The sequence below is a fragment of the Xiphophorus couchianus genome, chromosome 22, assembly GCF_001444195.1.
Source record: "Xiphophorus couchianus chromosome 22, X_couchianus-1.0, whole genome shotgun sequence".
NCBI classification, from domain to species: domain Eukaryota; kingdom Metazoa; phylum Chordata; class Actinopteri; order Cyprinodontiformes; family Poeciliidae; genus Xiphophorus; species Xiphophorus couchianus.
This window is the reverse complement of record NC_040249.1, coordinates 24,520,477-24,534,474: the sequence shown is the minus strand read 5'-3', so window position 1 is coordinate 24,534,474 and position 13,998 is coordinate 24,520,477. Positions and strand designations below refer to the sequence as shown.

Here is a 13,998-nt window from a genome sequence, read left to right as displayed (position 1 = left end):
CTGCCGGTCATCTGGGCGCTCTGGACTGAATGTGGACCATCTGTGCCAGAGTGGCCATGCGTAATTGCGCAGCAAAGAGGAAATGTTCTGCGGATTGAGTTTGTGAATCCATGTGAATCTGCTGACCGGAGAGAACATTAGATCAAACATTTTAATATGAAGCACAGATGAACATTTATAAGATATATTAAAGTTTGTAACAAACACAAAATTTGACTGGAAAGCTGGTTTAATGATCGAGGTAATCATTCAAAGTGTTGTAGAGGACAGGATGGTTACATAACCGAACAGAATGATTTATTTTCCCTCCACTCCTCCCAGTCTCAGTCTTCTCATTATTTCCAGTTTAGACTCCAACATCAGCCCCAGTCCGTCTTCACTTCACTTCGCTTCGGTCTCTTGAGGTGGAAATAAACTTCATCTCCCTCTGGAACATTTCAGGAGTCATTTTTCTGAGACTCGGTCTGGTTGAAGATTAGATTCTTCCGCCCTCCAGTGGTCACAGCTCAGTATTGCATGCTGGCATGGCGAAGAGCTACTCGATAAATCCTGAAGGAGATACTCCAATGAGGCATAACATTATGACCAGCATGGTCTCTCTGCTTGTCATTAGTCACCTTCATTTAGATTTTCTAAATGTGATGATCCCCTCAGAACAGGAACAACCTTTCAACATATTTTACTTTATGAAGTAATAAAGACGGCAGAGTGAAGCAGGTTAACGCTGAATTAGCTCTGAATGTGTTAAAGTTTTCAACTTTGTCTTCTGATTTAAACATTGTTGAGTCCATGGATGGAGTTTTTTCTTGTTAAACCTTAAATAAATAAATAACATAATATTGTTATGTTCCATGGGGGTTTGAACTTTAAGTTATTTTCTGTGTTGATTTATTTATTATTTGTTTTGTATTTGTTTTCTTATATCTTGTAATTCAGCTCAGTTATTCTAATGGTTTGTGTTTGGATTTTTATTTAGCCCTTCTGTCCTCCTCAGTGGAGCAGTAGAGATCAGAACTGAATTTTGTCTTATTCCAAATCTCATTAATTTCATAATTAGGGTCAATACGCTGCAGGCCTGCAGTTGGGCTCATCAGTCTGATCTCTTCAGAGCGATGAACCCGGTCCTTCAGTCACTGCCTGTGATTCACACTTTCATTTAGTTTTAGCATAGAACCGTTCTGTGGCCTTGTTCTTTGATTGGCCGCCCCGCTGATCCTGCACAGAAGAAAGTGGGTCAAACAGTGAATGGATGCTGAATGGAGAACATTCATCTCCTCCAGTAACTCACCTCCAGGCGGTCCAGCAGCTCATTAGGCTGTGCAGACCCAGGTCATCCTTAGAGGTCTTCTGATGATGTCTGAACAGTAATTACAATGTTTTGGCTGGTTTTAAAGAATCCATTTGTCCAAAGTCCATTACTTATTCATAAGTGAAGATTGTAAATCATTAGGGTCATTACATCAGCTCCATTTGTGTTACTGAAGCTGGAAAAGATTGTGCTAATGACCTCCATTTGAGTTACTTATTAGCTGGTAAAGCTACTTCTCTATGCAGCCTGGAAAGTTAGGAGGAAGAAAGTTTCTGAGATTCCTAGAGGTCATGACCCAAGACATCACCATGCTTAGCAACTTCAGGTTTACAAACTCCAGTGTGACTGAATCACACTGGAGTTTCTCCCATAGATCTTCTATTTTCAGATGTTCATGATCACAGCAAACCTTCGACCAAAGACCTGGACCGATTCATTTGGACCAGGTCAGGATGCAGAACCAGCCCAGAATATTTCACACAAACTACCCCCTGTTGGAGAGAACCTGAGCATCCAGCAGGCCGGGGTTAGAATCCAAGACCTTCTGGCTACAGTGGCAACAACTATATCTGCAAATACGAAAATTATTTACTATTAAAAAATCTGATATAATTCATTTCATTTATTTGCAGCATTAAGGAAATGAACCCCAGACGACTATGCTGAGGACTAATAGTCTGTATGTGAGCTGCCTGTTCTACATTTGCTGCTACATCTGTTTTTATTTCACAATTAATTAAATTATTTGTGATAAAAAGTTAATTTACTTCATTATTTCAATTTAAAAACTGAAAAATTGATGCTCATACAAAATTCTCTCTAACACTTTTTCCTTCCACTCAATTTTCCACCAACATGTTAAAAGCATCCTGTGAATATTCAGGTTCTTTAGTGACATAACTTTCTGTTCTGCTTGGTTATGGAACCAGTTCACTACAAATATCATCTAAAAGTCTTTTATAACACAGGAAGTTCAATTCATGTACAGAAAAACATAATCTAATAAATCCATTATAATCCAATCATGAACACAGATTATAATTTAATTTAATAGATTTCAGTTTTTTACTTGTTACAATAAAATGCTGTTAAATTCAGTTTATCTCACCAGTTGGTAGAAAAGCAACATTTTGGCCCTGAATCATTTTATTGAATTTATTCTGAGGTTTTCATTCACTTTAAGCCTGAACCTTCAGAGTGGATTATATTATATTACTGCATTAAAACAATCTGTCCTTTATGTGCTTAACTGAAAAAAAAAATACATTCAGAGATATTATATGTTACTGAGATGTTACCTATACAACATCAATCAATACTTTGATCACAGTTATTTTAAATATGCATGTAATCAGAATACTACACTCCCACTAAACTTTTTATTGTTTACATTCACATTGATACTTTTTATTATTATTGGAGCCACATAATGAAATTTTGCTCACTATGTATATTTTAAGTGTAGAATTATATGAATAACAATAAATCTGTATATGTTTAATGTGTGAGTAATATTAATGTGGGACATGTGAATGTTTCATTTCCGCTCTGGCAGGTTTTTCCTCGTTCAGCCTGAATGAGGGGATTAACATCACAGCCGCCTGACATTTCCATATAAATGAGATATTTTCATCTGAACTAACTGAAGGGTTTTCCTGAAGGTTCCAGCATTTTGGTTTAGAAGCTGTTAGAATAGAATAGAAATATAATCGTGAAACTTCTGTGTCACAACTAAGAGTGAAGGGGGGAATGTGTTGTCATACAAAGGCAAAAAATAAACAAACAAACAAATAAATAAATAAATAAATAAATAAATAAAATAAAAAAAGGAATGAGAATATTTATTAAGGAAAAGTTTACAACAAAAGAATAAACTAAATGTATATGTACTAAACTATAAATAAAGTTATTAAAAATCCATGTTCTAATGAAACGAATGTGCAGCTTTTTTTTTTTAAAAAAAGAAAATGTGTGAACAAAAGCCAACAATATATTATTTACAGTGTATCAGTTAATACCTGCTGATGTATGTCTGTAATTATTACTGCCTGTGGTTAACAGGCACCAGAGGCTCCAGCCCAGGGGCCACACACCCTGTAAATCCGGCCCTGGCAGGTTCATTGATGAACTGATCTAATTGTTCTTACATAATAAAACTCAATAAAATCTCACTCAGACATTCTGCTGCATTTGAATCAAAATCTACAGATCAAACGTATGAAGTGACTGTTTCCTGTGGTGCTTTTATTGTGAAGGCAGAGAGGCTGGTTTCCGCTCTCTGCTTCCTCCTGTCCGTGTCCCGGTAAAGCCGCTCCAGTGCCGCTCAGCCGCGCTTTGCGTCCTACCCTGGAAAACAAACGGTACATGTTGGGTTGCCAGGTAGGGCAGGAATCCGCCTTTTGGACTGCGGCTGAGATGCCGCTCCGGTCGGGAGGATTCTGGAACCGGATCTGGTTTCTGATTGGAGCAGAAGGATCAGCTGGACCGGATTCCCAAAACGCAACAGATCGGAGGAATAAACGAGTCACGAACAGCAGCGAGGAGGATTTATTGATCCGGGTTTAACGGAGCAGGAGGCCGATGGCGACTGATTATTGATTATCAGCCGAAAGGTGATCGGCTCCGGTCTGGGATCAGAAACCCGGACGCTTCCTGTTCATTCCCACCTTGACGGGATTGTGGCTGGCCTGACATCATTGGCTGCAGGCTGGAAATGAATCATCATCATCCTCATTCGCAGCGGGGGGGCTCCGGGATGCTGTCACCGCCTCCGCTCCCTTAAAAAGCCACACACCGACCCGCACCGACCCGCCCAGGCCCGCTCCCCCCTTCAGCCGCGGCCGCGGATTCAGCATGGAGGAAATCCTGAGGAAGCTGCAGAAAGATGCGTCTGGGCACAAACACAAAGCCGTGCGGGATGCGTGCGTCTGCGCCTGTGGTGAGTGTGCGTGAGGATAATCTGCGTCCCGGTTCACCTGCCGGTGAGTCGGAAACAGGGCGGGAAACAGCGGGGGTCCGTAGCGGGAGCCCTGGATTCACGGCGGGGAGGAGAGACCACGATCAGATCTGGATTCAGTGTTTACACCAGAACTGGAACTGGTTCCAGTGTTTGTTCTGCAGATGGTTTCCAAACAGACAGGTCCTGCTGACGTGGTCAACTCCTCCACGCGCCACTCATGCGTGAATGTTTACCTGAAGGAGCAGAGCTGACTGATTACCCCAAATTACACACACAGGCCTCTGGGAGGCGCTGTGCAAACTAGTTCTATTCTATACTTTAACATTCAGTAAAAAGTATAAATCAGTTTTTATACATTTTTTATTTAAGTCCATTTCAGATAAAAGTTTAATTCTAATGAATTTTCTGCAGATATTTTCTGTTTTAATGAACGTTCCTCCCTTTTGTTCAGACGTTACCTGCTAACTCTGCACCTCAAATCTGAAATTCCCACTTGGAGAGTTGAAGGTTTGACACCAACTCTGACCTGAAAGTCCAACATGGCCGCCGTGTAAATACAGTGTGCTGCTAGCTACGGTACCAACCTGTTCATTTACACTTATTCTGAGCTCCATTAGTGAAGATGTTGCTTTCCTGTTTGTCTGGATGAACTGCAGAGGAATCAAAGTTAGTATCTTGTCTTGGTTCCATCAACTCACAGGATTCTGACCTGAAGCTGCAGAGTTCTGAGAAGTTGTGAGTTTTTCTGCTCAGCCGTGTTTCTCACCTAGATGAAGCCACTGATGGAGCTTCAGCTGCCGTTATCTCTGTACTCCTTTTTCTATCATAGAAGGTTCTCCCGGTCCTGGATCAGTTCTTCTGTGTTTTTGTGTTTCTGCTTTGTCTCAAACCCAGTGGGTCACGGCAGATATCCAGTTCTGGTTCTGTTGTTCCTTCCTGTTAAAGTGGAGTTTTTCTCTCCACTGTCGCTACATGCTAGTCCAGGAGAAGTGATGTAACTTTTTTTAACCAATCAGAAAATGAACTGAGCCTGACTGTGTCTAATATGGGCTACAGAGACTGGATCTGCATGATTAGACTGATTATTTTTTTAATTGCCTTCAGATAATATTTGTGATGAATTGGAGTTAAAAAAACCTGAACTGAATTGAAATTGAACAGAAGCGGCTACTGCAGTGTTCATAAGTCGGAGCTGTGACTGTAAGTTTCCTGTATTAGTTCTGGATAGAATCCATTTGTTTACATTGTAATGTGACTTAATAATGTTTTATAACTGAAATGAGTTGCAACAGTGATGATGTCTCTAAACTCTAAAAATGGATCATTCCATCTATTTACATTTGAAAACACGTTTGATCAGAATCAGCGGCAGGTTTTGTTTAGCAGCAGCGTCACATGACCGACTGCAGCTCTGAGCGCAGCAGCCCGACGGCCCGGTTTTATTTTTAGAGCAGAACTTGTGTGTGTGATGCTGAGACACATTTAGAACCTAAACAACGGGTTGACTAATATTATCTGTCATCACAGTCATTATAATAAATGCTGTGATAGACTGTTGGTCTATGTTGCATTCAGAACCGATTTCTAGTAGAAACAGCTTGGAAGTCCAAACCCGGTTCTGCAGATCTTGTAATTTCCAATCCAAATGGGAGCAAAGAAAAGCTACAGCTAACCAGTCCTTTTCTGCATGTCAAAAGTTTAAGGAGCCTAAACCAAGCACTAAATGAAAATATCATCAGCAGCATGAAGAAATTTATCACTTAGATTCTCATTTTAGCAGCAGCCAAAAAAAGACCAGATCAGAACTGAATCAAGTCCAAATTCTCCTCTCTTGTTGTGTTTTGGTTGATTTTTCCAACTTCCAACTTTGGACCTCCATTTATTCCCAGAAAAACTAAATGGATCTCCATCTGGTTTTCATCAGATTTACCACATATTCCTACATCCACACAGTCTGAGGCTTTTAGAAACATCCGGTTGGTTTTCCACCTTCTGACACCAACAGCTGGTGCTTTATGTTGCCTGGACATTGGAACATGGAGGTCATTGGACCATGGAGGTCATTGGACCATGGAGGTCATTGGAACCTGGAGGTCATTGGAACATGGAGGTCATTGGACAATGGAGGTCATTGGACCATAGAGGTCATTGGAACCTGGAGGTCATTGGAACCTGGAGGTCATTGGACCATGGAGGTCATTGGAACATGGAGGTCATTGGAACCTGGAGGTCATTGGAACATGGAGGTCATTGGACCATGGAGGTCATTGGAACCTGGAGGTCATTGGACCATGGAGGTCATTGGAACCTTGAGGTCATTGGAACCTGGAGGTCATTGGAACATGGAGGTCATTGGACCATGGAGGTCATTGGAACATGGAGGTCATTGGAACATGGAGGTCATTGGACCATGGAGGTCATTGGAACCTGGAGGTCATTGGAACCTGGAGGTCATTGGACCATGGAGGTCATTGGAACATGGAGGTCATTGGAACCTGGAGGTCATTGGAACATGGAGGTCATTGGACCATGGAGGTCATTGGAACCTGGAGGTCATTGGACCATGGAGGTCATTGGAACCTTGAGGTCATTGGAACCTGGAGGTCATTGGAACATGGAGGTCATTGGACCATGGAGGTCATTGGAACCTGGAGGTCATTGGAACCTGGAGGTCATTGGAACCTGGAGGTCATTGGAACCTGGAGGTCATTGGACCATGGAGGTCATTGGAACCTGGAGGTCATTGGAACCTGGAGGTCATTGGAACCTGGAGGTCATTGGACCATGGAGGTCATTGGAACCTGGAGGTCATTGGAACCTGGAGGTCATTGGACCATGGAGGTCATTGGAACATGGAGGTCATTGGAACATGGAGGTCATTGGAACATGGAGGTCATTGGAACATGGAGGTCATTGGAACCTGGAGGTCATTGGACCATGGAGGTCATTGGAACCTGGAGGTCATTGGAACCTGGAGGTCATTGGACCATGGAGGTCATTGGACCATGGAGGTCATTGGAACCTGGAGGTCATTGGACCATGGAGGTCATTGGAACATGGAGGTCATTGGAACATGGAGGTCATTGGAACATGGAGGTCATTGGACCATGGAGGTCAGAATGGCATAAAATCTGAATGTCTAGTTTAAAGTGATCTGCAGGGAAAACAAAATGTTTCAGGGAACACGTGAGATCCGAACGGTGAGTCGGTTAAAACTTCAAGAAGAAATATTATGAAAAATAGATTCTTTAGTCAGATTTGAGGATAACTAAACATTAAAATTATATCTTCTTATTTAATTTTATGGCTGGCTTTGTAAAATCATGACTAGACATTTTTTCCTTATTAAAATACCTGCAATAAATGCTGAACTCCTGCTTCATTAAAAGGGAAACAGCTTTCAGCTCCAAAGTTAAGATGATCTGGCAGAAATGAAGGATTTCCTGTAAGTGACACGGAGCGAAACCTTCGTGATGCTCAGAAAACATCCAGCTAATCTCTGTGACTCACTGTGTTACCGTGAGGAGAACATGGTTTCCTCTGATGTCATGGAGACGCTGCTAGCATTAACAGCGGTAGCGGCGGCAGAATGACCTTTCAGGATAAAGGCGGGTGAAGAGTGAAGCTCACAGAGGAAATCTCAGGTTGTGCTGACGGAGGGAGAATCAGGTTCTCTCCTAAACACAGTGGAATATCACAGAAATGCAACAGGACCTACTGAGACTAAACATGCAGCAGCATGGTTACAAAATATACAACTTTCAGTTTTAAATTCTTCTCTTTGGAGGAACATCTGCAAAATAATAAAACTCCTGCTCTTTATACAGAAACTTAACTTTGTACTCAGGAGGGGAGACATCAGGAAAGATGTCAGAGAAGCAGCAGCAAGTGAATCCAGGGAGAGTTTAACGTAACGTTAATGTGATTTAAAGTCCCTCATTCAATTCAGAGAAAGTTTAGAAAATATCTAAGGCATCTAGAAAAGACCAAACATCTTATTCAAACTATCAAACACGGTGGGGGAGGGGTGATGATTTGGGCTTGTTTCCATGTGGACCAAGAACTGTTTATTAAAATATTCCAGAGTCAGATGCTGCAGTTCCGTCCAAACTGGGTCATCAGCAGGACGATAATCCCAAAGTGACCTGCTGATCTGTGACAGAATGACTGAAAAAGAAAAACATCAAGGTCTTGCAATGGTCTAGTTAAAGTCCAGACCTTAACCTGATTGAATATGCTATAAGACACAAAATCAGACTTGTAATTTTATATCCAACTTTTATTTTTTTTAAACAACTTGAAAAGTCTGCTATTACTAAAAAATACCAAATTTAAAGGGACAGTTCACATGAAAGTGAATCTGTTAATGCTGCAGCCAGAGGCAACTTTATAAGAAACTTAAGAAAATGTTTTATTATTTTATGTTTTCTTGTAGCTGAACACATGATTCAGTAATAAAACAAACACTTTTTAATATTTATGTAGGGAAAGTTATATCATTATAACAATGTTCATCAGAATTATTGCATCAATTTTTTGTTTTGTCTAAAACAAAGAACACAAAATATTTGATGCCGGATTTTTTTGTCTGTTTTTTCAGAAACTCTGGAGGCTCAGAAGGGATCATTCAAGATTTCTCCTTCACAGCTTCGGTAAGTTCATTTATTCATTCAGCTCATGTCTCAATTCTTCTGTCTTGGAATTAAAAAAAAGAAAACAGTATCTGTCTGTTTAATGGCATCATCCTTTGTTGCCTCTGGTATTAGTTTGTGTTTATTGTTAAATTTAAAGTAGAGAAATTGAAGCAGAAGGTTTGAATATGCTGTCAGAAACCCTTCATGGTTTATTGGCCCAGTTCTCTAAGAATCTCGTTTTTCTGGCTTGTCATCAACTTGTATCTGCTGGGAGAAGATTTCCCTGACATCTTCTCCATGTTGTCGCCTGCAGCAGTTTGGGAATCCCACACCTTTAAACTGTTCTGGTCTGATTTGAATACATTTAAATCATCCTGGAATCACTCAGCTGATAAGGCAAATATAAAACTGAGCAGTGAAATAAAACCAGCCTGTTAAGGTAACGGTTTTCCTAAACTCTTCCTGACATCTGAGGAACTTTTACAAGCAGGAGTCACTTTAAATGTCTGTCTACGATCTGAAAATGAAAACTGAGAAACCAGAACAGAATTTCAACTGAAACTAGTATTATACCAGACTCATGCTGCCTGATAACTGCTGGACATCTGTGTGTCGATATTTCCATTGTCTGGATATTCAAAGACTACAGTCAGTACAGCAGAACCAGTTCTCTATCTGGTCTAACTAACCCCCTGTAAGGAAAACCTGCCCCAGACACATTTTTAAAAAATGTCACCAAAGTGGGTGGAGCCAAGGGGCACTGAGGGGCGTGGTCAGCGTGGGGATGAGAGGATGGTGGTAAACGGGTTTCTGGTCTAGACAAGAGAAAGCACTGTTGCCAACTTTTAGCAACTTTTTAGACCTCTCTATGACATTTTGTAATAAAAAACAAAAACCAGCAACAACTCTTAATTCTCATGGAGAATGTTTGTGTGGCAGAAGAAGGCGAAGGCTGAAGATCAGCGGTGGCGCCCCCTGTAGAAAAGGCTGAAGATCAGCGGTGGCGCCCCCTGTAGAAAAGGCTGAAGATCAGCGGTGGCGCCCCCTGTAGAAAAGGCTGAAGATCAGCGGTGGCGCCCCCTGTAGAAAAGGCTGAAGATCAGCGGTGGCGCCCCCTGTAGAAAGTAGATGACAGAAACAGAAGCTGAAGTTCTAATGATGAATTATTCATTAGCTTCTGTTTTAATAGAGCTGATTAGATTAAACATTGATGAAATGCTCAGTAATCTGAGCAGTTCTTTATCTGCAGAATGAAAAAAACCTTCTGACATTAAAGCGTGACCGAAATGATTGACGCAATTGTGATATTTGCTGTCAGTTCTGGGTTTTATATGAAAGTTTCTGCCAGTTTTATCTCTGATTTTGTCTCTTTCTGGGTCGGGTCGCCTCATTGTTCTCCCCGTGGCTCAGTTTTCTTTCTTCAGGCTCATAAAGAGACGGCGGATTGATTTAACTGTCCTGCACTCTGCGGCCTGTTTGAAGCCGGAGGAGCTGAGCTGGTTCAGCGGCGTCTGAAATCCATCAGCAGAAGAGATTCAATCAGCTATGAATAAAGAGAAGGAGATTCAGTTGGAGAGAATGGAAGAAACACAACAAGACAAAGAGTCTCTGAAGACGGGAGGCTGTTTCTGATCAGACACATAGTTACATAACGGACCCAGAGCTGAACTATTCAGTTCATCAAAGTAAAGTTTTCTGTGTTAATCACATTAAAACTAGCCTGGTAAAACCAGCCTCTTGTTCTGTGATCTGCTTAACGTTTGGGTGAGACGTAAATAATGCGGCAGTTTATTGAAGCTTAGCTGTACATTTATCTTGCCCCAACTTTAATTTCTTAATATTTGAAAGTGTGACAAACACAAACTGCTGCTGCCGCTAAACAACAAGCATCATTTGCTGATTGGTCCAGTTAAATTTCAACTGGAGAAATGCAACTCAATGGGAGAAATCCCCGATGGAGACCTGGAGGGAGATGAGAATCAAGTGGAATTGGCCCGACTACATTAAATCAGCATCAGAACTTAAGTAGATAATGATGAAAAATGTGTGCAGTTATTTTTAGAGCCTAATATTGACATTTAAAATCAGTGGAAGATTTCATTTATAATTTAAAGATGTACAGTTGTAGAAATAATTAGCATTTTTTTCTGTCTTGTTTCTAATTATTTGTTTAGGTAATGTTTACTCAAATGTGTGTTTTTTAATTGTCTTTTGTTTGTAGGTTAAATAAAAAGTGGAACTGATTTCTATCTTCCCTGGTAATTTAAAGATCTGAATCTGATTGTTAGAGAATCTGGAGGTTTGTTTTTCAGGTCTGGTTTATGTGAATATGAATTTATGGCTACAGATTTAAGCTTATTGATTTTGTCTCTTCTGACCTCATCCATCCATGACGCTCAGTGTGACTCAGTGGTGAAAATCAAAGGCCAGATAAATAATTTCCTTCTCAGTTGGGATCTGATGTTCATCAGAGAAGAAGAAGGAGCTTCAAGGCTGAACCAGAATTTTACCATCCAGTTTGTTTTTACTGTATAACAGATGCAAACAGTTAATTTATTGTTTCCTGATTGGACTCTTTCCTGCTAGATATTTATTTATTGGAGCATCTGAGTGTTTATTAATATTTCAGGTCAGTAACGTCTCTGTTTTCTGTTGCTCTGAGCAGAGAGCGCTGCCTGCTGCCGCTGCAGATGGCTCTGGAGTCCAAAAACACCAAACTGGGTCAGATGGCGCTCGCCGGCATGCAGGTACTGAACATTATCATGATCCTCCCTGCAGCCTCTCTGGTTCCGCCTAACCTGTGAACTCTGACCTCGTCTCTTATCAGAAGTTCCTGTGTGACGACCGGTTTGTGGGCGGAGTCAGCTCGGAGGTGGAGGTTCTGGAGAAGCAGCTGCTCAGCCAGATGTTGGAGGCCATCAGGGTCACCCCCTCCCTGCATGAGGACCTGCAGGTGGAGGTCATGAAGGTAACAGACCGCGCTGCTCTGCTGACAGTCAGATGAATGACCTCTGACCCTTTTGTCTCAGCTCCTGTGCAGAACATCAGAAGGATTTATTTCTGTTTGCAGGTCCTGCTCTGCATCACCTACTCTCCAAACTTTGACATTAATGGAGACTCCATCTTGAGGATCGCTCAGGTAAAACAATCATTTCCAGATTTGATACTGTAGAAGCAACAAAAACATAATTTACTTCTAAAGATGACTGAATGGGGTTGTTGGTTTGCTCCAGATCAGGACCAATATTTATCACACTAATATCTCTGCCAAGCGTTTGATTCTTCTACCTGAACTGGACCAGTTCAAACTTTATTGGAAAGTATCGTCAGAAACCTTCAGGGTCTGCTTCAGTCTTGATCTGTTGTGTTTCTGTTGAGCTTCATGGTGGAAACTGAGTCTGACGTGTTTCATTCCTCCTCAGATTCCACTGACAGAAAGGAAGAACACATAATAAACATCATTAATAAACTCCACACTGGGGGGAAATAAACTTGATTTTTGTGTTTGCAATCTCAGTTGTAGAAGTAGAAGAATAAATATTTGAGGTTACAGAAACTGATTCTTTCCTGGATGGTAAACAATCTGTGAAACTCTACAGTCACAGCAACCTCCGTGAAAATGAACTCATTCTGTCAGACAATCTGACATTAATGTGTTAAAATGTCTGCTGCCTCCGACTGCGAACAAGGAAGTCTATAATTCATGCCATGACCTCTGTGTTCATTCTTTCCTGTTGCTAAATTTGATATTACCTCATATCCCAAACTCCAGCTGATTCTGTCGTCCAGGACATTTTACCGCAGAATATCATCTGTGCTGCTTTGATATTAAACTGTTAGCATGTCAGGATAGTCATCATACTGTCCTACAGCAACAGTCTTCAGTCAGAGGCCTCTTTGGATTCGTTGCAGGTCTGACTGCTGTAGGAGTTCCTCCCCACAGCGTCGCCGTCCACAATCACTCTGAAGATACTTGGATGATATGAGTTATGACAGCATTTCATTTCCCTTTGGATAAATAAAGTTTGTTTGATTTAATTTACCCAACATCCCACTGATGTTCTCATGCTCCCGTTTTCTGGGGTAAATTAATATATTTTATTTAGTTTCCTGGAACTGAAACAACAGGGACTGGAAAATGGCTCATAACAAATATGAAGATGTTTTTTTGTGTTTTTAACAGAACAAGTCTATGAAAGTAAAGTGAAAAAATAATCTTTACAGATGGGAGTCTTGAACCACAGTGGTTAAAGAAAACTAGATCATCTGTTTCAACATCCTGATGTTGAGTTCAGCTTGTTTTAGTTTATAGTTTTACTATAAACTAAAATAGTAGTACTAATAGTTCTACTATAAACTATAATAGTAAAACATTTATTGGAAACAGAAAAGCTTTTTCAACTCAGAAAGAAACAGGAGATCTGAAGAGTTCAGAGATGAAATCCTTCTGATATCTGAGGCAGTATGTGGATGTTTGTCTGTCTGTGTCCTCAGCGGTAACACAGTCAGAGGAACACTCAAATTATCCTGAGAGGGTTTTATGTACGATCAAAAATCATATCAAATGAAACTCAAATAGCTCAAATTTCTGACTAAATGATTAAACTGTTCTGCTGTTTGACCGTTTTCTTTCTCAGACGCTGCATAATGCATCACTTAAAGCTAATAAACTGATAAATGCTCCTTTGTGCAAATGTTTGGAGGTTTGGGAGGATTTCTTTGTCATTTCAGTTCAGTGAGCAGCAGCTGCAGCTGCAGGACACAGGAGATGTTTGCTGCCATTAGCGCCTGATAAAAGCTGCTGGTGTTGATGCATTCAGAGCCAGCTGCTGTTGGAGAGGGACAGAGAGTATCTGCTTCTGTTTGTTTGGTCATAACTCAGAGCACTGCTCTGAATGCTGTCAGCAGATCTCCATTAACCGCCACACGCTAACAGGCTAACAGGCTCAGGGATTTGTTCAGCACCGAGACGGTTTTACACCTGCAGTTTATTATTATTAGCATCTGAACTTACTGTGTGAACGTAGTTTTTTGATTTAAAGATGTAGAAAGAAAAATCAGTCTTTGGTTTTAGTGGCTGTGAATAAAACTCACTT

The 13,998-nt window shown here is 40.9% G+C and overlaps 1 protein-coding gene across 2 annotated transcripts in view; it reads left to right on the top strand.

The window, feature by feature from the left end:
- The first annotated feature begins 3,775 nt into the window (after positions 1–3,775).
- Positions 3,776–13,998, top strand: part of arfgef3 (ARFGEF family member 3) — a 37,961-nt gene continuing 27,738 nt past the window's right edge. Inside the window, exons 1-5 of one of the 2 annotated variants that reach the window (XM_028006955.1) lie at positions 3,776–4,247; positions 8,869–8,920; positions 11,568–11,649; positions 11,730–11,870; positions 11,973–12,041. In XM_028006955.1, the coding sequence (XP_027862756.1) occupies positions 4,163–4,247; positions 8,869–8,920; positions 11,568–11,649; positions 11,730–11,870; positions 11,973–12,041 (429 nt within the window). In that variant the 5' untranslated portion in view covers positions 3,776–4,162. The remainder of the gene's footprint in view (positions 4,248–8,868; positions 8,921–11,567; positions 11,650–11,729; positions 11,871–11,972; positions 12,042–13,998) is intronic. The other variant, XM_028006954.1, reaches the window with a different exon arrangement.